Genomic DNA, 27,947 nt, shown 5'->3' with positions numbered 1-27,947 from the left:
GTTTCCACCCCCATGCTTCACAGTAGGTATGGTGTTCTTTGAATGCAACTCAGCATTCTTTCTCCTCCAAACACGACGAGTTGAGTTTTTACCAAGAAGTTCATCTGTCCATATGACATTCTCCCAATCCTCTTCTGGATCATCCAAATGCTCTCTAGTAAACTTTAGACGGGCCTGGACATGTACTGGCTTAAGCAGGGGGACACGTCTGGCACTGCAGGATTTGAGTCCCTGGCGGTGTAGTGTGTTACTGATGGTAGCCTTTGTTACTTTGGTCCCAGCTCTCTGCAGGTCATTCTCTAGGTCCCCCCGTGTAGTTCTGGGATTTTTGCTCACCGTTTTTGTGATCATTTTGACCCCATGGGGTGAGATCTTGCGTGGAGCCCCAGATCGAGGGAGATTATCAGTGGTCTTGTATGTCTTCCATTTTCTAATAATTGTTCCCACAGTTGATTTGATTTCTTCACACCAAGCTGCTTACCTATTGCAGATTTAGTCTTCCCAGCATGGTGCAGGTCTACAATTTTGTTTCTGGTGTACTTTGACAGCTCTTTGGTCTTGGCCATAGTGGAGTTTGGACTGTTTGAGGTTGTGGACAGGTGTCTTTTATACTGATTCAAACAGGTTCAAAAGTTCTGAAGTTCAAACAGGTGCCATTAATACAGGTAACGAGTGGAGGACAGAGGAGCCTCTTAAAGAAGAAGTTACAGGTCTGTGAGAGCCAGAAATCCTACAATGTGATTTTCTGGATTTTTTTTCTCATTTTGTCTCTCATAGTTGAGGTTTACTTATGATGTAAATTACAGGCCTCTCTCATCTTTTTAAGTGGGAGTACTTGCACAATTGGTGGCTGACTAAATACTTTTTTGCCCCACTGTAAATAGCAACACCACCACCTTTCTTTGGTCTATCAGTCTTTCTTTAGTCTTCCCGCTATAATAACGGTAAAGCCTAGTTGATGACGTATTTCTGTTTATGACCCATTTGCAGCTTACGTGCAGAGCGAAAACAACTATGGTGTTTAAGCGGACGTGAAGCTAAGGTGGAGTTTATTGCTAAACGACAGATATAAACACACATATGCTTTCACTCGCCGAACACTGACTGAGCGCTTGACAGTTTCGCTCTCCATAAAGCGCACTGTTTCAGTTCATCCCAATGAATGCACAGTGTATTTGACGCACAGTAAACACTAGTGTGAGGCGCCCGACTCACCGTCGCTTTGCTGAGAGCGCTCGGTGTTTCTCACACTCAAAGAGAGAGCGAGAGAGTCTTACATACCACGCAGAATTGACGTGCTACATGTAAACGATATTTTGTATTTTTCTATAAAAATAATGTTCATTTGGAATTATTCAGCCTTAATGAGCAAGCAGAAACTAATGCGCAAACGCAGACGTGATTGATATTCATCAACCCAGCAGCTCATCCATCCTTAGTGTGGTTTATATTCTTATTAGTTGTAGAATTCGTAGTAGTATTATCAGTATTATTGTTAGTTTTTTACATTTCAAACTTGTAATTGATTTGAAATATTATTGTGTGTAATTATAATTGTGTGATGTTTTTCAGTACAGTTGCACTATTTAAACATTATCTGCACTTTTACAGAAGAAACGTATATCTGCAACTTTTCCATCTCTGCAACGGGCTGGTGTTTGGATTTTCACAGTTTTTTTTTAATATTTTATGTAAATAGTATATTATAGCCTATTTGATGGTGGGTACGTTTTACTTTAGATCAATGTTTGTTTCTGAGGCTCTCAAGAATGCATGCAGCCTTCACTTTGTAGCCAAAAACAGTTGTGAATGGTACTATATTTATATCATCATTGATATTGTTATCGCAATAAATACCAGAAAATATTTTGATATAGTTTTCAAGTCCATATCGCCCATCCCTAATTTGCAGCTGTGAGAGTTTCTGGAGCTGTTGTTGCATGACTGCAACAGACATATAATTGTCACACAATAGATGTCACTTTTTAAAGCTTTAAATCCTCACTGTCTTTTTCTTGGGTGTATCTGTTGATGGCGTGAACCTGACGATTCCTTGTGAAGACTTAATGCTTTTGTGCAAAAACGCTTCTTGCGCAAAGCGCTGTAATTTAAATAGCCGTTTCTAGAAACACACAATGGCTTTAGTCAAGAAATTGTTTCAATAAGCCTAATTTAAGGATAATTTAGGACTTAATGAATTATCTGATTCAAATCAGACTTGTTCTTCAGCAATGGCACACTAAACGATTTGCTGCTTACGGTACAGTGTCAAAGGCTCATGCAGCTTGGAAATTTATGTGGGAACAGTGATGCTTTACTTGGAGAGATTGCCCAGTATATAGTAATTCAGTTCGTTTTGGGGTATATTTATACCTGTCTTGTTTGGTTCGAGAGAATCGAACTCAAATTCGTTTCCCCCCTTGCTGTGGATCTTTTGGGCAGGTGTGAATACAGAAACGCACTCGGGTGCGGACCAAACAACTGTACCGAGACCCAGCTGAAGAGATGGTCTCGGTCCGGTTCCAAACTGGTATAAGTCTGATGGGTCACAGACAGTGAAGACTGAGGAACATTTAAAGACTCTCATTCATCTGTATCTCCAACAACAGAACATCTGGTAAGAGATAAAATGTTTCAAAAAAAACATTGTGGAACACAGACAGAGTAGATCGAGTCCACCAACACCCACAAAGCTTTACAGTCCTAAAGCTCGTCCTGGGTCGACATTTCATTCAGTAACATTAGGTAGTTTTGATTTATATGCTGTTTAATGTTGGTGATTGGGTTATTGTACATATGCAGATCCGTGGCGGTTCTAGACCATGATAACGGGGGTCAGGAAGAGGACACTTGTGCTTTTAGGGGCACACTTTAACATTTACCTTAAGGTTATAATTCACCTAAAAAAATATATTCTGCCATCATTCACTCATTACAAATATGACTTTCTTTTGTTGAACATCAAAGAAGAATAATTTTTTTATCCATACAATTGAAGTCAATGGGCACCGAAACAGTCTGGTTACCAACATTGTTTAAAATATCTTCTTTTGTGTTCAACAGAAGAAAGAAACTCATGCAGGTTTGGAACAACATGAGGGTGAGTAAATGATGACAAAAAATGTTCATTTTTGAGTGAACTATTCCTTTAACCTCTTTTTTAGGTATATTTGAAGGAATTTTTACTGGGTCAAGGAATAATAATAATAATACATTTTATTTACATAGCTCCTTTCAAGAACCCAAGGATACTTTGTATAATATTGACAGTTACAAATATACAATCAGGATATAACAACATGAACTGGCAGACAGACAGTGGTCATATTACATACGAAAGAAAACCAAAGTAAGGCATGCATGGATCTGAAATTTAAACTATACAATCAGTTAACAGAGCGTAGTTCAGTTTTAAAGGTCTGGAGGGAGGAGACAGCGCTGAAGTGTTGTGGTAGTTTGTTCCAAAGCTTAGGAGCTGAATGCCCTACCTCTAACAGTAGAAAGTTTAAACTTAGGTACTGCGAGCAAGTGTTCAGAACTTGATCTCAGCCTAAGGGCAGGGACATATGGGTGTATAAATTCTGAAAGGTAACAAGGTGCTCAATTATGGCAAGCCTTGAAAACCAGGACAAGTATTTTAAAGTGAATGCGATAGATAACAGTAAGTCAGTGCAATTGCTGTAGGATGAGTGTGATTTGACCTAATTTTTTGGTTCAATGTAAGGGCACGAGCAGCTACATTTTAAACTAGTTGAAGGCGATTAATGGTTTTAGTGGGTAGGCCATAGAACAAAGTGTTATAATAGTCCAGATGTAAGGTTATAAAAGCATGGACAACAGTTTCAGCATCTTAACATTTAACAAAGTTTGTATACGGGTGATATTACGGAGATGGACTTATCAAGTTGATTGATGTGGGGTTCAAGACATCATTTGGAATCAAATAGTATCCCAAGATTGCGTATAGTAGGTGAAGGATAAACTTTGACTCCATCAATATTAATGGAGAATTCATGTTGGGAGGAGACAAGGGATTTAGGGCCAACTAACAGGATTTAATTTTTTTCAGTATTCAGTTTTAAGAAGTTTTGAGCAATCCATGCTTTGAGATCAAATAAGCAGGATATAATGGAGGGGGGAGGAAGAACAGAATTGGGCTGAGCAGAAAGATATATTTGTGTATCATCAGCATAACTGTGGAAATTAAGACCAAGGTGCCGGATGATCTGACCCGGAGGAAGCATGTCGATTAAAAACAACAGTGGACCAAGAACAGATCCTTGAGGTACTCCACGGGAAACAGCAACTGAATGAGACTGGAGTTTATTAATGCTAATGATTCGTTGCCTGTCTGAGAGATATGAGCTGAGCCACTGAAGGACAGTTCCATTAATAGCAATATCAGTTAGACGAGATTGGAGTTCAGAATGGCAAACGGTGTCAAAAGCTGAACTCGGATCTAAAAGGATCAAAAGGCTGAGGGCGCCAGTATCAGAGGCAAGGAGGAGTTCGTTCTCTCATCTACTCTAAGAAGAGCAGTCTCTGTACTGTGGGGAGGAAGAAAGCCAGACTGAAAAGGCTCATGCAGGTTAAATTTGTCCAAATAGGATTGTAGTTGTGTGGCGACCACCTTTCCTAAAACTTCAGACAATCTAGTATCACACTGCAATCTCTACACATCAATTAAAATGTTTTATTTTTATTTTTTTTTATTGTAGTGTGATAATTAGAAGTGATGACATAACACTTTTAATATCTAGGCACTGTTCGGCATCTTTCAACTTGACACACTATATTACACAAAACAAATTGATAAAAAAAAAAGACAAAAAAAATCTGCTACATAATCTATAATAATCTAAGTTATTTTGTTCTCTGATTGCAGACTATGCAAAGTTTGCATAGTCATGCTTATTTCATATATTGTTAAAAAACAAACAATACTGTATAAGCAACACTGGACAGTTTGATAGATTAATATTATTTCTCACTAAATGTGAACATGACTGAAATGAAATATTTTCTTTTAACAGTATCTTTTCTCTGGTATCTCTGTGGTGAAACTGTCTCTATAGCTGTGTTTCCCTTCAAATTACGCAAATTGAAATAGCGAATTGAAAATACGGACAATACGGTCAATTTCTCAAAAATTATGCACCTGACTTAAGTTAGCCTCTCTCCAGTTGTCACTTAAAATGTATACTCTAGCGTGCCTCCTAATCGACTTCATCTGAGTCGGACGACGTCTCGTCCCCTAAATAAACACTAGCACTTGGGATTAAGATCTCTAGTGTTTAACCAGACAGACTCCAGACAATGCCTTTCAATATGCTTTAATCACGGCCGGAGGACCTCAGACCAATTTCAAAGAGAATCCCTCTGACATAAAGAGTACAACAGTTTTTATAGAATAAGAGGATGGCAAAGGTGACGTGAATCATTGCATGATTTTCTACAGTATGATTGGTTCTTCATATGTATAATTCAGCAAACCCTTCTGTTACTAGGTAGAAGTAAATCTGGATTTCTTAATTACTTCACTTTGTTACTCAGTCACGAGTTTATATATTTAGACATCTGTCTAGTTTAATTTCCCCTTTTTGTTATGTTCAGACACAAAAGTATATAAATGTTAATCCTGCAAGAAAAATAAAAGTTAGTTATGATTAATTATCTATTTTTTTATCAGTAGCAACCATAATAGTCTTAGCAGTGTTGTCGCTAGTGGGGTGAAAGGTGGTGACAATTATAGGGGCCTCCGCTGCTCAGGGGGCCCCACAAAATCCAGCAGTTATACTATAGGCCCCTGTTGTATGATTAATTCTAATATTTATTTTAGTTGTATGCCTGAGATTTAAATGAAAACCACAAAAACATGCAATTTGGTTAAATATTTTTTCAAATATCTGCTTCTCTTACCTCCATAAAAATGGTTTAGTCCGATTTAAAGTATTTATTAATTATTCAGTCAGTGACAAACATCAGATGGACCCAATAAAATGATAAGTCCCACCCCAGCTCGTGAAGAGAACCAATCAGAGTTGAGCTGGTAGTGCCTGAAGTTAACGATGAACTTGGTGGAAGGGCAGGAGACTGACTGACTGAAAAAATGTAGGGGAAAAGAAAACATAAATCAGGGTACCAGAAACGCCATGAAAAGAAGGAGAGGGAGGCCAGGAGAGTTGATGTATCCCAGTCGATCAAGACGTTCTTAAAGACAGGTTGTACTGTTATTTCGCTGGGAATAAGAAAACTACCGTCTACAGCCTGCAGGTGTTTCTGTCACTCTTCATTATCGGTGCGCACCACAATCCCTGTCTTTTTACACTATTGTAAATAGAGTTAAATAATTGATCCGAGTCACGACGCATTGCATTATGCACCTGACCTGCCGGCTGATGATGTATTTATTAGGCTACATCAAGAAAACACAAATAGCCTACAACACACTGCACTTGGATGAATTATTAGCTTTATTTAATAATGTAGGCTATTACCAGTTCCATATTATCTTTGTTAAAAGATAAGACAATAAATGTTTATTTTTATTTTTTATTTGACTGCATTTTTGTCAATTTCTAAATGTTTACTTTTTGATTTATGAATTATAACAGACTGATCTGGAAAAAAAAACATTATTTTGCTGTTGCTTTTTTTAAATTGGTTTTATTATTATTTAACAATTTCTTGCTTTTTGTTAGTTTTTAGTTCTAATTTTTATATAAACATTTAACTTTTACAATAAAGGTTTTACAACAACATCACCATCTTCTGTTATATGTGGGCCTCCATGCCCATATATTGTACAGTATATGATATTGGTGGAGGGTGGAGGGGGCCCACATCAATATTTTTTCAGGAGGCCCCGAATCCTCTAGCTACGGCCCTGAGTCGAACACCATAGAACACAGACAGCTGCTTCTTCGCCTGTGTTTAGATCCGAAGATTCTGTACTCTTTCAGAAGATGTGTAATAGCGCCCCCTACCGTATAACAGTGAAAACACAGAAAGCCCGACATTTCTGTCAAAGGCGAGGACAAAGCTGGATGCCTTGTGTTGCTTTATGGAATGCACTTAATTTAAAGGGACTATGTGTAGCTTTTTAGGTATTTTATTATCTAAAATCAATATTTTTATTAAAAAATATGCCCTCAATGGTGTACAAATACCTATGCCAATGATCAGACTAAGAATTTATTATCTTTATATACATGGGGCGGGTAGGTCCACGGAGGCTTCCATGTAGTTCCGCCATCTTGAAAAACTATAATAGCAGAGAGGGACAAAAAGTACTAGGCCAACGCGTTTCCACAACGCGTTTCGTTCAGAGCCAGCGTCACGTGACTGAAGCCAGCAGAAGCGGAGGCGCAGAGCAGTGAGAGGCGCTTGTCACTGCCGCGGCAAGTTTAAAAGGCTGCACTGCACGGTTATTTATACACCGTTCATTCATACATACGCTGAGTCACAGGATGAGTCCTCGTCGTCGAAAAAAGTCCAAAATAGACCGTAAAAGGAAACGTGACCGGAGATTACAAAAACAAGGGTTAATGTCGGGATAGCTAATGCAGGAGAAAGCTTTCAAAAGAGCCCCTGAAGTTGCCTGCGTTCTTCTCGACAGGTAAGTCAATGTTACGGTCTTAATTACAAGCTTTTTTTTCATTGCTTGGTTGTGTACTTTATTATATAGACAGTAGAACATTTGTAGTTAAAAGTTAAACAGGCTCTTTGATGAATAGCAGCTATTGAGTAAAGTAACGTTAGAGAAGGCTCTGATGATGATGATGATATCTAACAATGCACGTACTTCAAAAAATATAACGAGTAAAGAAGGCATTACTACTAATTACCATAGTTAATGTTTTTCACAGTCAGTAATTGATACTGTAACATTCTTTTTTTCGTTGTTTCAAGTTTCAGTTTGTTTTAAATAACAAACCTGTTCACCCGAAGAAAAACTCGAAGTGCTATTATAAGACATCCTGTCATAGCTTTTTGGTACATAACGGCTACCATAGATGCAACACGTATTTGAAAAAGTGAGGCGCTGGAGAGCATTATTCGTTTGAATGCAAAATACAATTTCACCACTAGTTGGGAGAAATTCCTACACATAGTCCCTTTAAATATATATTGTATGGTGGAGAAAATTACCATAAATAACTTAAGCTCTTTCTGATTATGCTGTTAGCCAGTGACAGAATAGTTTTGTCTCTGAGGTATAAACATGTGACTCGCGGTAAACAAGAGGAAACAAGAGATTCTAACAATAAGACTAACTGTGTTGAGCTTTATAACAATGATTCGTTTCTGTCGATAAAAGTGAAACTGTGTTTATTGAAAGCAGAGTGTTGGGGAAACAGCGGGAACCAGACGATGGTTGAGAGGATGATGACTTGATGTTAGATGATGGAAGACAGGAGACTGGACGATCACAGGTGAGTAGAGCAGGTAAAGAGTCTGACTGTAGACATACATATAATATATATATATATATATATATATATATATATAATATAGACTAAAAATGTCCCCTATAATTAAGTGGCTTTTTGACTGGGGTGAGACTGATGGACAGTGACGGATGATCATAGTGCTTGTCGTCATGTTGTACTTCAGCACACTATCACAGTGTTTGGAATAAACATAACTTGAACCGTTCGCGCCCATCATTTTTACAAGCATGCTTGCTCTTCACAATCACAAATATTATCAAAATCGCACTCAGCATCAGCACAGTGTGATTCAAGGAGCAGAGACAGTTACAATTGTGACAGAAATTTAAAACGCCACCAAACATTTACATTATTACAGCATTAATATAAAGTTTATTCATGCACAAGCACCCTCTGTTCAAAGCCTTAATATGTTTAAACTCACGCTGGTCCCACCACCATCATAGTGACTTCATTACCATTCAATCAAAGCAGTTGCCATGGGAACATCAGACTGTTGTGTTTTTAGATTGACAGAAATCATGCAGTGATATTGTAGGTAACGGTATATACATATTTTGATTCTGTAAATCACTGATACAAACCTACAGTTTTACAGGTCAGAAGAGTAAAATCACGCTGTTGTTTCTCTCAGTAAAATCAATCAATTGAAACAATTGGTGTTGTTGCAGTCAGACACTCAGCGAAATAACGCGAAGGAACCACAAAGCGACACTCCTTCACCAAAATAGTGTTCAATCTGTAACACACAAACAACAGTCACACTTTGAACGTTCAGGCCGTATTTTACTTCTTAAGCCTTTATACTTGAGGTAAATAATTTGATTAATAATATATATATCTCTGTGTGTACATATACTGTGTGTACACACACACACACACACACACACACACACACACATATATACATTTACAAATTTACACATATATATTTACTAATTTAAATTCGATTAATCGATTAAACAGCACTGGGTTTACATGTGTGCAAAATTATAAATAATATATATATGCAAAAATAATCTCACACACTATTGTGAAAAAAAGAGACTTCTGCAGACTTCTTTTTGCATATATAAAGGATCATACATTTTATTTTTTTCAACTTACGTTGCAAGTGGAAGAGTGATGTCAGAAGCGTTTTTGGGTTTAGGTTTACTGTGAAGAAAGAAAACATGTTATGAATGTAATAAGACTTACATTGAGTGTTTATATATTGTGCACATTTTCATAGAGGCCTTTTAGACTTAACTTTCCCTTCGCATGCGCTTTTGCCCTAATGCCATCCAGTAACTACACTGTCAAAAACGCTTTTTATTTGTAGTTGTAAATAAAACAAAGATTATTGGGGTAGTTTTACCAGAAAATACCATTTCAGTTTTTCTACTGCAAAATGTGTTAGTTGCCATTTCTTTCTAATTATGAATTATGTTTCAAAGTGAATCCTACACAAAATGTTTTTTCAGCACATTAAATGACATCTAGATCATAGTAGTGTGTGTGCTACTTACATGCTGCCAATCACAGTCTTCAGGCAGGCGATGTCATCTGTGACGTCATCGTCAATCAAAGCTATTGGAGGAAACAGAAAAAACAATCAAAACCTTCTTCAAACTGGCTCACTGTGAATACTGAGAGCCATAGGAATCTGTCAGTTTTTGAGTCCAGAAACTCACAAATCATTGTTTAGGATATAGTGTTATGATTGGTGTGGCATTTTCTCACCAGAGCAGCTCATGTTGCAGACATTGAGCGACGGCATCATGCCAGAATCACAGGCCAGCCGATCACTGAGCTGAAACACGCCGTACAGATGCCAGGCGGGCCGCTGCTTTTCGTTTTTCATGGACACATTCTCCTTAGGCTTGGCGGCGATGGCTTTGACAAAGCTGGTGTTGAAGCCCGAGGCATTGGCCTTGCAGACAACTGCCACAGAACAAAGGGAATAAAGGCTGTGAGGCTGATCAACCTTTTATCTGCACATCATGCGACATAAATATATGGATAGGGAATCTGTAGCTCACGTCTTGCGATGAGATCATCCACGGTCATTTTGTCTCCCATGGCTCTAATCACCTTAATCTGAGCCGCCTCGAGTTCAGCCTTCAGCTCACATTTACTGAGAATCCGTCCCTCAGTCGCACTGGACACCAGCAGAACCAGAGCCAACGCCGCCAACATCTTCACTGGGAGAACGCTCTTCATCTCTGATATCTGGAGGTTAAACAGAGACAAGTGAAAGCAGAGATAAATTGGAAGCTTCTTTTCAGTCAGTTGTGTTAATTCGGTTGCACAGAAGCGCATTAAAACGACTCATTATTTTATGCTGATCGCATCACAGCTGATTATATTGATTAAAGCAACAGTAAAGGCATTTATAATGTGAAAAAAAAAAACTATTTTAAATATATACTGTTCTTTTTGGGCTTTCTATTCATCAGAGAATTCAGTTCAGTTTCCATAAAAAAGTATAACAGTTTCCATAATAATATGCAACACTGATACTAATCAGAAATGTTTCTTGAGCATCAAATCATCATATTAGAGTGATTTCTGAAGGATCATGTGACTGGAGTAATGATGCTGAAAATTCAGCCTTGATCACAGGAATAAATTACATTTTACAAGATATTCACATAGAAAACACATTTCAAATTGTAATAATATTTCACAATATTACTGATTTTACTGTATTTTTGATCAAATAAATGCAGCCTTCTTTCAAAAACAAACATCTTACCAACCCCAAATGAACTATACTGTACATGTGTTGCAGTCACAATGACCAGCAAGGCATTCCCTACCAGTTTGAACACAACATGCAATCAAAACTGCAGGAAGAACCATATTAAACTTACTCTTACCAGATGTTTTGTTGTCTTCAGATGTTCCTCAGTCTTCACTGTCCTGTACTGTGACCGATCAGTCTTATATATGTTAGAGTCGTCTCCACCTCAGCTGCACCTTTGCTTTTGGTTCATCCCAACATTAATACTGAGATTAATATTGTTTTGGTCTGAATGTGTTTCAGGGGAAGATGGTCTCGCCCTGTTGAGTTTTGGTTCCTCCCAAAGTTTCTCCATCCACCCAAACCAACCATCTTGAGAAAGCACAGTCTTGTGCCATCATTGTTCCTATATAAGTGAAGAAAATTGGCTCGTGTTTGCTGTCAAACACGTTCATTTTAGTTTGTATCTTTCATATAATTTCCAGCTGTGAGTGTTTCTGGAGTTGATGTTGCATGAACGCTTTTTAAAGCTATAAATCCTCACTGTCTTTTTCTTGGGTGTATCTGTTGGTGGCGTGAACCTGACGATTCCCTGTGAAGACTTAATGCTTTTGTGCAATAGTGCTTTTTGGGCAAGGCGCTGTCATTTAAATAGCCGTTTCTAGAAACTCACAATGGCCTAATTCAAGGATAATTTAGGACTTAATGAATTATCCGATTCAAATCAGACTTGTTCTTCAGCATTGTCACAGTAAATGATTTTGCAGCTTACGTTAGTGTGTGAAAGGCTCATGCAGCTTGCAAATTTATGTAGGAACAGTGATGCTTTACTTGGAAAGATTGCCCAGTATATAGTAATACAGTTCTTTTGTTAAGTTTTATTGGCATAATGTTTTTTTGGGATCCAAGCTGCTTTGCAGAATATAGTGCCTAAAAGATGGTTGGTTGTTTGGTTTAAGCGGATGAAGAAGAAACCTTGGGAGGAACCAAAACTCTCCAGGGAGAGACAGTCTTTCTCTGAGACGAGCATCAAACATTAATCTCAGTATTAATGTTGGGTTGAACCAAAAGCACAGGTGCGGGTGCAGGTGGAGGCGACTCTAACATATATAAGTCTGATGGGTCACAGACAGTGAAGACTGAGGAACATTTAAAGACTCTCAATCATCTGTATCTCCAACAACAGAACGTCTGGTAAGAAATTAAATGTTTCACAAAATGCAGTGTACATTGACAAAATGAAAATATTTATATTGTTTAAATAAAATGTATATTGAAATTAATATTGTTGAATACATTTATTATAAAATGTTCAAAAAATTTTGACTTTCTAAAATAAAAATTATTAGTTTGGTTTTTGTATGATCTAAAATAATGACATTTTTCTGCTTATTATATTTAATCATTCCACTCCATATCAATGTATCAGCAACTAGATTTACAACAAGAACAAAAATTCCCTCATAATTATGTTCATAAGTATTGTAAAGTCTTATGGAATCCTTAAAGGGACATGGTGATGAAAAAAACAGATATGAGATGGTAGGAAAAATGATGTAAATGCTTTTGCATTCTCTCCCAAATGTTTTGTGTTCCCCCGAGATACTTTGCATTTGCTCACAAAACCTTTGCATTCCCTTGCAAAAATGTTGCCTTACCCCAAGAAACTTTGCATTCACTTGGAAAACTTTTGCCTTCCCTTGAGAAACTTTGCGTTCACTTGCAAAGCTTTTGAGTTCTTTGCGAGTTTCTTGGGCGAGTGCAAAAGTTTTAAAACAAAATACACAAAAAAAAAAAAAAAATTCTCCCATCTCATATTTTTCCATCACCATGTCCCTAAGCGTAAAATGCACAATGCAGATTGCAATAGATTTCAGACCACAGGAAGAGCTGGTGATGACGAAGCCAAAACTTTACCACTTGACAAGTCCAGTTATTTAAGCTTTTTGATTTAATGTAATAAGGAAAAGAAAAGCACTCCAGTTTTTGATTTTATTGTTTATGATAAAGTGACAGTATTTAAAAGCCCTCAGCAGCAGCAACACAATGATATTAGACACAGTAATATATATTTAGACAGAAATGTAAACATTCACAGTATTACAGCAACAAACTAAAGTGTCTTAATGCACAAACTCCCTCTGTTAAAAGTCTTTAGACATTTAAGATACCACCACCTTCATATTGACCTCATTACCAGAGGTATGGAAACCATCAGACTGTTCATTGTGTTTGTAAGTAATGCAGTTGGAGGAAGCTAGAGCGAGTCTGTTGGTCCGTGTGTGTTTTTAAGCACAGTCTGTGAAGTACGTTGAGGGAACGACAGAGTCACACTCCTTCACCATCAGCGTCTCCAAACTGTAACACACCAAAGACAATCACACATTGAACATTCAGGCCTGATTATATTGTTCAAGCTTCAAACGCATTTGTATTTTGTATTATTCTGTTGAATTTTATAGTTTTGTAATAATTATTTTCTATTTTTTATATTATATTATATTGTTGAATGTTGAATATGTATCTGCCATGTAATAGCCTATGAAGCTGATATGGCAATGCATTTAACTACAATAACTAAATTTATGATTTCACATGATTTGTACAACTATACTTGAACCAGTGAAGCTATAAACTTACATATTATTAACATCAGTGGACTTCTCTTTGGGTTTAGGGTCCCTGTTGAGAAATAACACGCGTAATATTTACAGTTTCAGTTCTTTTCAAATTTGTGTTAATACATTTTTTTTATCATGCGATTCTTATCATACCAAAGCCTGCTTTGAATTAATATTTTAAACACCATTGGTAACTAAAGCTAGCCTGTGTTTGAGCTTGTGTGAACTTACATGCTGTTCATCAGGGTCTTCAGGCAGGCGATGTCATTGCTGATGTCGTCATCAGTCAAAGCTTTAAAAAGCAATAAAAGAAGAAAAAGAATTCAAAACCAGAATTCAAAAACTGAAAAACTTTCAGATTTTCAATGCAGAAATTAAAAACACGATGTGGTTCATGATAAATGCAGTTCTTAAGTGCTACATTTGATATGCAGTTTTGCCTCTTTGGCTCGGTTTACACCTGGTAATAAGATGCACTTTGGTCGATCGGATCACAAGTGGACGACACTAAATCCAGGTGTAAACGGGGTCCTGAAACGTTTTGAGCTCGTCCACTTTCCACCACTTCCAGAGGAAGTTGAAAACAAAGTCAACCGGATTGCTTTCGCTTTTCATGTGGTCGAACGTGTTCAAACAGCCACAAAACACCGTCTTCTCTCCGTCTACTGATCTAATGCGTGAACATTATGGGAAGAGCTCTAGTCAGACGAGGTTTAAACTGTCGGCTGGAGACTCAAGTTTGATTTGAAGATGAAAAACGTATCAAGCACAATGTTCTCTCTCTATTCCTGATTTCTAACACACACTCAGTGTTAGAGATGCGCGGTTGGCGGTTACAGCCGCGGATGACGTGACGAAAAATAATATTTGAATTAAATTCGGGCGGGTGGCGGGCGGTTGAACCAAACAAATGAAAAATATTATGTATACACCAATCAGCGGATGGCGGGCGGGTGCGGTTTTGAAAATTGGTCAAAAACGTTGGTGCGGATGGATGGCGGACGGATGTTGAGTTTTGTGATGCGGTTGCGGATGAAATAATAGCCCATCCGCGCATCTCTACTCAGTGTTCGGCTAATCTTGCGTCTGTCAGAGCCGAAACTAAAGCTGATGATCTCCGTGTGTTTTTCCGTCGTCTCCGGTCGTGTTCAAATGTAAATTGCGAGAGCTTATTTCGTCCATTAGATCGAAAGATCTAAAAAAAAAAAGACCCTACATTTACCCGCCCATAGACCCTCCCCTCAAAGAAATCAGGACAGAAGTGGCTGAGAGTGGACAAAAGAGACGGATTAAAACACCAGGTGTGAACGGGAATGTGTCTCCCTCGTCTACTTGTGATCCGATCGACCAAAACACATCTTAAAGGAGTAAACAGGGCCTTAAACTCACCAGAGCAGCTCATGTTGCAGACATTGAGCGACGGGATCATGCCGGAATCACAGGCCAGCTGATCACTGAGCTGAAACACGCCGTACAGCTGCCCGAAAACTTTGTGAGTAGCATTCTGGTGTGGAGGCTTGGTCTCATGGCCGGACTCCTCTGGTCCTTCATTGGGGTCCTGTACGCGAGGCTTGGGTGGGGCTTGTGCCTGAGAATTGGGTGGGGCTTGAGGTTTGGGTGGGGCTTGTGCCTGAGGTTTGGGTGGGGCTTGTGCCTGAGGTTTGGGTGGGGCTTGTGCCTGAGGTTTGGGTGGGGCTTGAGGTTTGGGTGGGGCTTGTGCCTGAGGATTGGGTGGGGCTTGTGCCTGAGGTTTGGGTGGGCTTCCTGATTTATCTTGAGCTAGGGCTTGAGCTGGTTCATACTCCTGATTGTAGACCGTGATGGCTTTGACAGAGCTGGTGTTGAAGGCTGAGCTGTTGGCCTGGCAGACAACTGCCACAGAAAGGAAGAAAGAAAGACACAATTGACATAAAACATGGCAGTTTGGCATTCTGAAGACGGAGAGAAAAGCTGAAAGAAAAATCGTCTCACGTCTAGCGATGAGATTGTCCACGGTTATTTTCTCTCCCATGGCCGTAATCTGCTGAAACTGAGCAGCGTCCAGCTGTGCCTTCAGCTCACATTTACTGAGAATCCGTCCCTCAGTCGCACTGGACACCAGCAGAACCAGAGCCAACGCCGCCAACATCTTCACTGGGAGAACGCTCTTCATCTCTGATATCTGGAGGTTAAACACATTAGATAAATCCAGAGAACTCTGATTACATCTTCAAGTAAAGACAAGAACAGATCAATAGTATTCAATTCTTTTTTATTTGCAAGTTTATAGCTGAATTGGGGATAATATTAATATTTTTAATATTTTAGGTCTTATCATGCACAAAAAACATCTTTATTTATATAGATTTCATAGATTAAAACTCAAATATTAACTAGTTTTAGACATAATAATTCAGCAGAAGCTTTCATCAAAGGTGACAATTTTTTTTCAATGTATATATATTTTTAATTATATTAAATATTATTATCACCAAAGTCAGTCACAACATTTTTTTATTTTTTTTAACAATAATCAGCTGGGAACATCTAATTATTAATTTGAGCAAAAAACATGAAATAATGTATCATGACGAACCGAATTGTCAAGTGTCTTACCAGACGTTCTGTTGAAATGATGCTTGTTTGAGGATCTTCTTCTCAAGCCTCAGTGTTTTTTCTGTACTGTGGTCCATCTTATATATGTTCGAGTGACCTCCACCTGTGCGGTTAGTCCATCCCATCATTACGAGGAGATCGTATTACTGTGATGTTATTCTTAAACAGATGCTGTTTGTCTTTGGATTATGACAACACGCACACACACACACACACACACACAGACACACACACACACACACACACACAAACATGGGTTTCATAATCCAGAGTTTGTTCTCAGGAAACGTAGATATATTTGTCGCTTTTTCCATGCAACTTCGCTTATGGCATGCTGATCATTACACTTCAAACACTTGTGTATAAGATATAATAAACTAACTGTTTTATAAAAGCTTTATTTTTTTATTTCAGATGCTTTACTGGTTCAGTATGAGAAACTTTAGGTGGAAATTGTCACCATTTCAGTCAGTATCTTAATCTAAATCTCTGAGCTGCGCTGTGAGGGTTATTTGAGTGTATTCAAATAGTGCACAAATACTGTGGGGAAAAGGCTTGCTTTGACCTTCTTCCTGTTGGTTTCCAGCATGTAAATATGAATTCCACATGGCACAGGACAAACAGTAAACGTGATAAAAGAATAAACAATTTTGTACGCATAATTTCATTGATTATTTCTCATATTTCTTGTGAATATGCATTCACCTTCTTTTAAAATGTTATTTTATTATATAACGGCAAGTCAAGTCACGTTTATTTATATTGCGCTTTTTACAATACAGATTGTTTCAAAGCAGCTTTACAGAGATAACAGGAAAATAATGCAAAAAAGTTTGTTTCCAGAAGAAAATAGCGTCATAGTCCAGCTAAAGTAAGTTCAGTGATGTTTCCTTTTTTGTTTTTAAAAAGTTCTTAATTTAGTGCATTTATATATATATATACATATAGCCGCTCTGGAGTAAACCGAAATGTCATCGTCCAGCTCAGTTCAGTTCTTGTATAATAGTGTCAAGACAGGCAGATCAATATTAATGTTGAATATTAAATTAAATGTTAAATTTAATGTCCCCAACTAAGCAAGCCAAGCCAATGGCAACAAAGGTGAACACAGAATAAACACAGAATTTATTTAATTGCACCTGATTGCTCTGATCTGAGCAGGGTTGCCAGGTCTGCATAACAACACTAGCCCTATGACCAATCAAATACAGCCCAATTTGATTTTCCCTGTCAGGAGTCGAATTCACTGCCGAAATTGTATGTTCGGGGGTTGGGTTTTTAGGGGAAATCGAGCCACGGGAATAAAAATAGGCTAAACCTGCGGCAACAATTTAAAAGTAGTCCATGGACTTGGCAACACTGGAATTGAGAAGTCAAGTCACCTTTATTTATATAGCGCTTTTTACTAAACAGATTGTGTCAAAGCAGCTTTACAGAGATAACAGGAAAATAATGCAACAAAGTTTGTTTCTAGAAGAAAAAAGCGTCACAGTCCAGCTTAAGTAAGTTCAGTGATGGTTCATTTTTGTTGTAAAAAAAGTTATTAATTTAGTTCATTTATATATATAGCCGCTCTGGAGAAAATGTCATTGTCCAGCTCAGTTCAGTTCTCATATAATAGTGTCAATGCAGGCAGATCAATAATATTGTTGAATATTAACCCTCTGGGGTCCTTCGTTTAACAGTCACACTCAGGACCTTCGGGTCCAAATGGACCCGGAGGGCGGGATTAATATATATATTAAAAATAAATCATATATTTTTTTTAACTTGTTTTTTATCATATTTTTTCTTTTCTTTTTTGGTGTTTTGAGATAATTTTATGATTTTAATTAATATTTATGCAATAATTATGACCCATTTTTTCCCATTGAATATAATAGACATTTTTTATATATGTATTTTTTTATTTTATTTTTATTAAAAAAAATGTGTGTGTGTGTGTGGTTTTTTTTGTACTCTTGATGTTTTAGAGATTCACCCCTTCACTGTTGAGTCCTTTTTTCTGCATCCTGGCTGATTTGTAGATTGTATGCACAAAAAAATTCTGTGTTTTCATATTTTTGACAATTTCCCATTCATTTCCTATGGGGGTCATTTTTGACCAAAGAACAGAAGTGTGACGTGCTTGGATCATGACCACAATATTTTTTGTGTGTTCACATACCTAATACCATAAAAGTCACCAAGTTTCGTAACATTCCAATGAAGCTGTGATTTTTAAAAATTCAAAACAGATTTTTGTAATCTGAATTTATTAGTGTGTATGTGTATAAAAGTGTGTTTGTGTGTGTGTGTGTGTGTGTGTGTGTGTGTGTGTGGATGTGTCTGTTTTGCACTCTTGATGTTTTATAGATTAACCCCTTCACTGTTGTGTGCTTTTTTTCTGGATCGTGGCTGATTTGTAGATTGTACGCACAAAAAAACTCTGCATTTTCACATTTTTGCCAATTTCCCATTCATTTCCTATGGTGGGTCCATTTGGACCCGAAGGTCCTGAGTGTGACAATTTTTTTTACAACCACTTAGACTATTCAAATCCTGTCCCCAATTTTTTTGGTTGTTCATATACCAAGTACCAACAAAGTCACCAAATTTCGGACCATTCCGATGAAGCTATGATTTTTTACATTTTTTTATTTAAACGCTTCGGGTCCATTTGGACCCGAAGGACCCCAGAGGGTTAAAGGTGTTCTAAACGATGTCATGCGTTTTTTAGGCCAAATTTTTTTTGTCACATACAGCAAACATCTCCTCACTATCCGCTAGCTGCCTATCCCCTGAACACACTGTAAAAAAACGTGTGTAGACAGCCCAGGCTTCACAAACGGCAAGAAAAACAAACTGACCCAGCCTGGACTGGACCACGAAACATAACAAACAGGGTTCCAGCCAATAACCGACAAGAATGATTTGGGGGTGGGGGGTTAGTGCGCGTGCACATGAAGGGGGGTGTGGGGAGTGGAGGAGAGAGAAGCATGAAGAGGGAAGTTAGCTAGAGGAGAGATGTTCTAGACCAGTGGTTCCCAATTCCAGTCCTCGTGACCCACTGCTCTGCACATTTTGTAGGTCTCTCTTATCTGACACACTCAGTTCAGTTCATGGAGTCTCTCCTAATGAGCTGATGATCTGGTTCAGGTGTGTTAAATAAGGGAGACATACAAAATGTGCAGAGCAGTGGGTCACGAGGACTGGAATTGGGAACCACTGTCCTAGACAACGACTAATGTTAAAAAATTATATTCTTTTGACATGGCCGACACACGACCAAAGAGACGACGTTCCGATGAACAAATAACAAAGAATAGGGAAAAGGAGAAGGAACGCGCGAAGTCCCGAATTTACATCGGAAAAGCGTTCAAAAGGTGACGAGAACTCCGCCGGCAGAAGGGCTTCCAATCCAACATTCAGGTGGCTCTGTTTTTGCTGGACAGGTGGGTAAATCCAGTTTGGTTTTTCTAAATGGTTCATGATTGTTTCAGGAAGCATGGATGGGAGGGGGAGGGGACGGGATGAGGAGGAGGAGGGAGGGTCGAGCTAGCCTACGTTTTGTTTGACAATACTTTGAACGTCAACAAGAAGTGACGTCACCCAACATCGCTTAGAGCACTTTTAAATGTCCCCAACTAAGCAAGCCAAAGGCAAAAGTGGCAAGAAAACAAAACTCACTCAGTGACAGAATGGAGAAAAAAAACCTCGGGAGAAACCAGGCTCAGTCGGGGGGCCAGTTCTCCTCTGGCCAACGAACAAACAGTGAATGATTATGATTTAGGCAGCATTGCAGGTCAGAAGTCAGATCGCAGGGCTCGACAATAACGACTGCCCGATGGCCTGACAGACCTGTAATGCTGCCTTAATCCAAAGAGCATACTGTGTACATAGCAGTTAACATGATCAATGCCACTAATTTGCTTATGTAATATAAGTAATGTAATATGCCTCTGCTAATGGGAGGAACGGCCGTTGCACAATGGATTTGGTTAAATAGAGTTTATTTTTTATTGTGAGTCATTATGAAGCTTGAGGCAGGTGCTCAGACACAGGGGGAAAATCAGACACGAGACCATAAAACAGAGGTAAAACGAAAATAAATGTTTTGCGCCCTCCAAAAAACGAATGAAACATCTACTAACAACATTTTTTTGGGGGGGGATTTAAATGCTGTAAAAAAATAATAGAGAAAGATGGTGTAGTTGCGACGTCCACCAGTTAACTACTAGACCATGTAAAACTCCTAGACCAAACTAAATCCTGACTTCTTGGATGGTGTACACTTGCTTTGTGATGAACAAAACGTTTGTGTAAAACTCCAATGGGAAATTTGTATCTGTGTGACGTTTACTGCACAAGATTTGCAGCATGGTTGGTAGGGGTAGGACACAAATATTCATTCCAGAAAGGCTTTCAACCTTTCACTCATGCAAACTTTGATTGATTGATGTTTTTATTGTGAAGACAGACTTAGACAAGGAACTCTTTTATGAATATCGTTTTATTTGCATTCTGGGGTATACTATTGTACATGCAGAAGTATTTGTAGCTATTTTGAGAACATTTTCCAGGCACATTTTGACAAGTCCAACTGAAGGCATGAAGAAGTCTGAGAACATAATGTACATCAAGTGTTGGGTTTATTACAGTAATGCATTGGGATGAAGCTGGAGAGAAGAAACACTGAATGTGTTAGACACACTCAGCAAAGTACAGCAAAGGATTGACATTGCGGCACTCCTTCACGTACAACATGTGCTTCCTGAAAGACAATAAACACAAACTTGTAAAACAAGCTTGACATCTTGTATACTTTATTGCTGTAGCTTATCTTATTTTTGTAGATGCTACTGTTAACACAGGAGCACCCAGTTTATGTAATTTACATAAGCAGTTGTGACTAACAATTGACTCCAGTTCAGTTTGACTTTATCATGTTGCTTAATGAGATACTCTTATAAATATTATAAACTATATATCAAAAATGCATATTTTCAGATATATGTTTTGATATATATTTCCAAAACGACTAAATATATTGCTAATATTGATGAAAAAAAAAATATATAAGGTTTAGGTACTTTCACCATACATTTATTTTGTCCAGAAGATATTTATTTAATATTTAAGCTAAATGTATTTTTACTTTGAAAAATGTGCTTCCCTAAACCTCTAAGCTTTCAGGTATTGAATAAAATATAAATATATTAATAATCAGTTTTTCTCTTGACTCGTGTAATCTTGCAGTTGTTTGACTTACTTCTTGGGCCGAGAAGCGAAGACTGGAGCAGGGCTGTAAGAAAACAGGACCAGGAATATTACTAATTTTAGATATGCTTCTATTACTTGTTAAATTATTTGTAAAAATACATTTGTTTAGTTTATTTTAGTTTGGCGTTTTGCAGTTAAAGTGCATTGCTATTCAAATTCATTTAGCTGATTTGAAGCAACAGCGACCTTTGGCAATGCTCTAAAATTGAGCTAAGTCATGCAAATGAGTGGTGCCTGCTAATGGAGCCTAGACTGTGATCATGTGATTAGCAAGACCCTGCAACTGTTATAATTGACTACTGATTTGTAGATGTGAGAAGTTGACAACTTACGCATTGGTCACGCTGTCCAACAGAGTCTTCAGGCAGGTGATGTCATCCCTGATGTCATCATCAGTCAGAGCTGTAGAAGACAAAATTTACGAGACGTCACTCAAAGATGATCTACAATGATTCTGAAATTGTGCTCAAACTGGGCTATTGTGTAAATCAACACAAGCTGACAGCAATTCATAACTATTTTAGGTTTTGGTGTATTGTTCGTATTGTATGAATTCGTACAATCACATTCTTACATTTTTCTGTAAGGTGGAGCTTCATGCTCACTTTTGTCTAAAAATGTTGTTTTTATACAAATCACATTGTACAAGTGTACATAAAAGATTGAATCTAATTGGTTTTCGATTACACTTGTGACCAGTCACATGAGACGTCACTCAACCTAGACAGCAACCTAGTGTCGGCCCAGATCCGGCCCATATCTGGGCCGTGTGGAATCCGTGTGTACCAGAAGTGGGCCGGATCTGGGCCGACACTATGTTGCTGTCTGGGAAACTTGACGTACTGAAATTGTGATGAAACTATAGGCTAGCTGCTTTTCCACTATCGGACCGTACGGTAAGGAAAGGTTCCAGTTATATTTCCACTTGAGCTTGGTTACAAACTATTCTCGGCATGGAATTCTCATCGTTCTGATAGAATGTGTGATGTCGCCACTCATGATTGGTCACTTCTTGTCTGTTGCTCGGCTACCAGTGTAGATGATGGCTCTGTAGATGGCCAAATGCGCTATTTGAGCGAAGTTAACGCAACGCAAGTTAATAATAAAATGAAAAGAAAGATCTGATCATCCTCAATAAAGCAGTTATTTACATCTCGTATCATCTGTAAACTCTTGCGTCACCAATGCAATGACTGACGCATTTGTATTACATTACAAATAGCTCTGTTATCAGCTCCACAGTGGTGAATTAAACCATATCCGTACCGGCTGGACCGGATTGGCACAGAATAGAACATTAAAGCAAAGAGACCTGTCAACATACCAAAATATTTCTGCTTAACTGGTTTGCGCTCAGTGGGATTCATTTTAATTTTTTTATAGAAATATTAAAAATACGGGAGAAATACGGGAAAATATTTAAACGGGATGATAGCGGGATAGCAAGGTATAAAATACGGGAGAATCCCGGGAAAAACGGGAGGGTTGACAGGTATGTCAAAGAGAACTGTTTGGAAAAGCAGCTTATGCTAATTTCTATATAGAATCTATCAACACAGTCTTATGGCAATTCACTCTTTCACTATTTTACTTTTTTTTTGCGAACTGGTGGCTAATTTCTATTAATTTGTACAATCTCATCTGTATGTTTTCATACAGTCTGCTCATTCCCTACGTTAGGTTTAGGGGTGGAGCGTCACGCTTACTTTTAAAGTCCCCCTGTAGTCAACAACATTAAATGCTTGATTTTCACCACTGGGGGACTTTTTTAAAAAGTATGCATTTTCGTTCAAATCGTGCGAACCTTGTAAATCGCTACCTTGTAAAATAGTTACGTTTTCTCATGAGAAAGAATGTATCATGTGACTCACCACTGCAGTTGATGCGGCAGATGTTCAGACTCTGTCCAGATCCGGAATCGCACGCTACGCGATCGCTCAGCTGGAAGATCCCAAACAGTTTTGTGGAAACTCTGGTGTTTTCGCTGGAATCCTCCTCTGAACTGTCGCCAAACAGGCTAGGGGGATTCCTGTCTCGCCCCCCACCGGGGGATCTCTTTCCTCTTCCACCGGGACGGCCCTGACCAGGTCTTCCCCCTGGTCTTTCATTGGGTCGTTGTGCTGGTCTGGGACGGGAATCTGCTGGAGATCCGATGCCGGTGACCAGGTTGGTGTTGAACTTTGACACGCGTTCAACAGAACAGACGACTGAAAGAGAGAAGGAAAACACCCTTTGCTTACATTTGTACCATTGCTAGAATTCAACTCACAGTGTTTACTCTCATAAACTTACTTTTGGCGATGAGGCCTAAGTCTACAGTTGCATTTCCAGGCGCAGGCCCATTTCCAGGTACAATTCCAGGCAAACTTCCAGTCCCATTTCCAACAACACCTCCGGTCACGACTCCAACCCCAGAAGTGACACTTCCAGTCCCATTTCCAACAACATCTCCGGTCACGTCTCCAACCCCAGAAGTGACACTTCCAGCCCCATTTCCAACAACACCTCCGGTCACGACTCCAACCCCAGAAGTGACACTTCCAGGCCCACTTCCTCCCTGATTTCCTCCCAGACCCGCCTCGAGTTGAGCCTTCAGCTCACATTTACTGAGAAACCGTCCCTCAGTCGCACTGAACACCAGCAGAACCAGAGCCAACGCCGCCAACATCTTAACTGGGAGAACGCTCTTCATCTCTGATATCTGGAGGTTAAACACAGAGACAATGAATAAGTCCAAAGAAACAATCCTAATCTGCAGTTTAACTTAGTCCAGTGATTCTCAACCGGTGGGCCGCGGCCCTCTGGTGGGCCTCGGAGCGCTATCTGGTGGGCCGTGTAGGCAGTGATAGACTACCCCCAAATTAATTTTTATTAATTTTTTTATTTACAAATCTTGTTACTTTCTAATTATCTAATTGTTCTTATGAATTTATATGATCAAAAACACTCAAGTCAAGTCAAGATGCATTATCTAAAAGCTAATTTAGGTTTAAATATCGCAACACCAATCACGTCAGATTGAATGTTGTTCTATCAGATGCAGTAACATTACGTTATGGATCGTTTTCTGAAAAGAAAAGCATATGTGGGAGACAGACCTGTACAAGGAAAAGCTTCGAAGTGTGTGGTAAGAAAATATGACGCTGAATACATTAAATTTGGTTTTATAAGGGCAGGTAGGCTACTAAAGGGGTCGCACACGGACAAGAATCGCAGCGCCGCGTCTACAACTCGAGGTATCGAACACTGGACGCGCACTTTCTCAGTTTATGTCCAGCAATATTGTTATGTTTAAGGACATTACGAAATTAAGATAATGTCTGTACTGTTATGATTGCAATTAAATTTACAATTAGAATTAAATACAATCGTTTCTGAGTCCGCAGTCTGAACACTTTACCTCAGGACGTAGGCTACATTAACTGAATTAATTGAGAATCTCACCTGAAAATCCGATCATTTTCATCCACGCAGCTGATTTTTTAATGAAAATAAAACTAAATGTATCTTGCAGCACAGGGTGAAGTCAGTATATAGGCTACATTAACGACGCTTTGAGACAAATATAATGTAGTAAATTTAATATAAAACTATGTAAATGGCGCTCTGTGGCGCAACAGGATTTTGAACAGCGTCTTGAGCCATAGCTGGCGCTGCGGAGAGACGCCGCCGGTGTGCGTACACTCAGAAAATAATGTGTTCGAATTTTAAAGACGTGCCGCTGCGCTTCTCGTCCGGTGTGCGACCCCCTTAAGCCGAGGGCGCATGTGGAGAAATGTTGTTGAATGTGGATTCAGGTGTTGAATGTGGAGAAATGTTGTCAAATGAGGCGCTAAAACCATCAGAGCTGCCGAGACATTTGAACAAAACTGGGCTGTGTTGGGAAGCCAACATAATATTGTTTTAAACAGTCATGTTCATATCGCTAACTATATCTGATAAATTACACTTACAGTAGGCTATGTAAATTGGGGTGAATGAATTTTGTTGAACATTTCGTATCTATACCACGAATGTTATTTCTCGTGCCATTTATACGCCAAAAATAGTTTTTGCTTGCATATACGTAGTTTTCGCGTGCATATGATATGCACTGTATGGCGTGTAATACGCACGCACTCCCCACCCCTCATCCTAACCAAGGGTTTTCAGTGCGTAGCATATGCACGCAAAAAAAACATTTTTGCCGTATAAATGGCACGAGAAATAACATTCGTGGTATAGAGATCATGTTGCAGCGAATAGAGAGAATCCCCTCTTGTGTGTCTGACCTGTTGTTACAGGTATGTTAGCCTGTTATTGTTACAGGAATGGTTACTGAGTAAATTTGCAAAGTCTTTTTGACAAGGACAGTTTTCATCTATATAGCTGACTTGACCTAGTCTGCTACAGTGGCATAACAGATTAACAGCAGAGTATATCTATGTACTTTTAGAATTTTCTGTTATTCTGTGTTCATACTCTCATATGTGTGTGGAAAGGTGGTCCTCGAGATGTTTTTAAACACTCATTGGTGGGCCACGAGTTGCAAAAGGTTGAGAACCCCTGACTTAGTCTATTCTCTTCAAACTGTGTCAATCAAATGCTTGCAATGAAGGAACCTAACAATCAATAATTAGTAACCTTCTGGGTTCAGAAAAAATGTGCAAAAATTGTACCCTTAGGTTGTCACTGGGGCAGTATCCTCAAAAAGGTACATCTTTGTACCTTATTTACCCCTAAATGTTCATAGTAGTACCTTAATAGTACATATTATTATTACTTTAAGAGTAGATAAGGTAAAAAGATTTTGAGGATATGCCCCAGTGACAACCTAAGGGTAAAATTTTTGCAAATTTTTTCTGACAATGTTTCAAGCTTGGTTGGTCAAGCCCATCGGGCTATTTAAACATTGTTTTTTTAATAATTCTGCTCTTTAGCAAAGCAACTGGTTGGTCTAGACTAGAGGAACACTCATGCAACTAAACACTTTGCATTAGATCTTCTGCAACCAAATGGCTTATTATTACTGTTGCATATTTTAACATAGTTATAAAATATGAAGCATTTGTATAGCCTAGCAGATAAATGAGAGCAATATTTACTGGTAAAGCATTTTATCGTAAAGAGAGTTCAGAAGTGATTTTTACCAGAGAGCCTATTGTCTGTTGTAGATGCAGATGTAGATCTAGTCTTCACTCTTGCTTCAGTCTGGTGTTTGTTTCCACCGCCCGCTGTGTACTGAATGCATGAGTGTGGGGATTTTTATACTAAACTGACACGATGAGCTCACTGCTTTGAAAACTCACTTAACCTGTTGAAAAAACATTACATTACTTGGATTCCAAAGACAAATGGCATGTATTGCTTCATCATTTTGAAATCTGGTGTGTTATGTAACATTACACTCAGGTGGAGGTGCGTCAGGTTTTGCCTCGTCACTTTTTCCTCTCACCATTTCAACTCATTTTAAACTGTAACCATGTGATTATGAGGTCTTTGTTGTGCTATATACACACATGTTCCTTCAGCCTTTGACCAGCGGCCCTGCAAATAAATAAGCAATTGCAGTATTTTTTATTTTACTTTTTAATTTGAAAAGGTTATCATTGACCCCATAATATTTTATTTTAATGCAGTTCAATTGAGTTCTAAATAGAATTATTGGGTTCTTGACCGAATTTTAAAGAACCCTTCATGCCAAAAAGGTTCTATATAAGGAGAAATGTCTTAATTGATTGCATAATACATTCATGTTTAATGGGTTATTTCAATGTATAAAGTATTATAAAGTATGTTTATGAGCTGTTTAATTCATAAAATTTAATCCAAATTAAAAATGAATAAAACTAAATTAATGAATTACAAATAAATCCATAAAATGATCCCATCTAAAACGTTCTATATATGAAAAACAAAACCAAATTGAATATACTTAATTTTAATGGATTTACATTAAGTTTATTTTGGTAGCATCACTCAGTTTTGGTGTGCTGTGCAATAATTTGAAATTAACCCATGACACTTCTCTTGCATTACATGTTTTTTGCGATGATATTAAATGTTTCAGTGTTAAATTTGTAGTTTGAATATCAATGCAAAAATATCTAATGGTGTAAAATAACTTAAATTTAACTTAAACTTAACATATTATTCACAGTCCATATCTTTGTACTTCACAAGACAAAAATCTGTAAAAAATAAATAAATAATAATAATTTAATTATTTTAAATAACAAAAATACTTTTATGCTTATACACTCTTAAATATGATGTCAGAAAGACGACAAGCCACAACATAAATTAATTTAT

General features: G+C 38.2%; 3 protein-coding genes across 3 annotated transcripts; all 3 read right to left on the bottom strand.

Annotated features, from left to right (window-relative positions):
• Positions 1-8,761: 8,761 nt before the first annotated feature.
• LOC311286809 (lysozyme C, milk isozyme) lies at positions 8,762-11,353 on the bottom strand. Its single transcript, XM_084403106.1, has 6 exons — positions 11,315-11,353; positions 10,475-10,664; positions 10,176-10,376; positions 9,962-10,022; positions 9,561-9,608; positions 8,762-9,192 (listed from the first exon to the last, which is right to left on the bottom strand). Exons 2-6 carry the CDS (start codon positions 10,653-10,655, stop codon positions 9,093-9,095), a joined length of 591 nt encoding a protein of 196 aa, XP_084259232.1. The 5' UTR covers positions 10,656-10,664; positions 11,315-11,353; the 3' UTR covers positions 8,762-9,092.
• Positions 11,354-13,073: 1,720 nt separating this feature from the next.
• On the bottom strand, positions 13,074-16,442 carry LOC311286668 (uncharacterized protein). Its single transcript, XM_084402929.1, has 6 exons — positions 16,375-16,442; positions 15,771-15,960; positions 15,189-15,671; positions 14,031-14,091; positions 13,819-13,860; positions 13,074-13,536 (listed from the first exon to the last, which is right to left on the bottom strand). The coding sequence occupies exons 2-6, from the start codon at positions 15,949-15,951 to the stop codon at positions 13,467-13,469; spliced, it is 837 nt and encodes a 278-aa protein (XP_084259055.1). The 5' UTR covers positions 15,952-15,960; positions 16,375-16,442; the 3' UTR covers positions 13,074-13,466.
• A 4,381-nt stretch (positions 16,443-20,823) lies between these two features.
• LOC311278421 (uncharacterized protein) lies at positions 20,824-26,998 on the bottom strand. The gene is made up of 6 exons (XM_084389244.1): positions 26,786-26,998; positions 23,949-24,357; positions 23,528-23,863; positions 21,989-22,058; positions 21,646-21,678; positions 20,824-21,147 (listed from the first exon to the last, which is right to left on the bottom strand). Exons 2-6 carry the CDS (start codon positions 24,346-24,348, stop codon positions 21,078-21,080), a joined length of 909 nt encoding a protein of 302 aa, XP_084245370.1. The 5' UTR covers positions 24,349-24,357; positions 26,786-26,998; the 3' UTR covers positions 20,824-21,077.
• Positions 26,999-27,947: the final 949 nt, after the last annotated feature.

This window comes from Rutilus rutilus, assembly GCF_951802725.1.
Source record: "Rutilus rutilus genome assembly, chromosome: 2".
NCBI classification, from domain to species: Eukaryota; Metazoa; Chordata; class Actinopteri; order Cypriniformes; family Leuciscidae; genus Rutilus; species Rutilus rutilus.
This window is presented reverse-complemented; position numbering and strand designations above follow the sequence as displayed.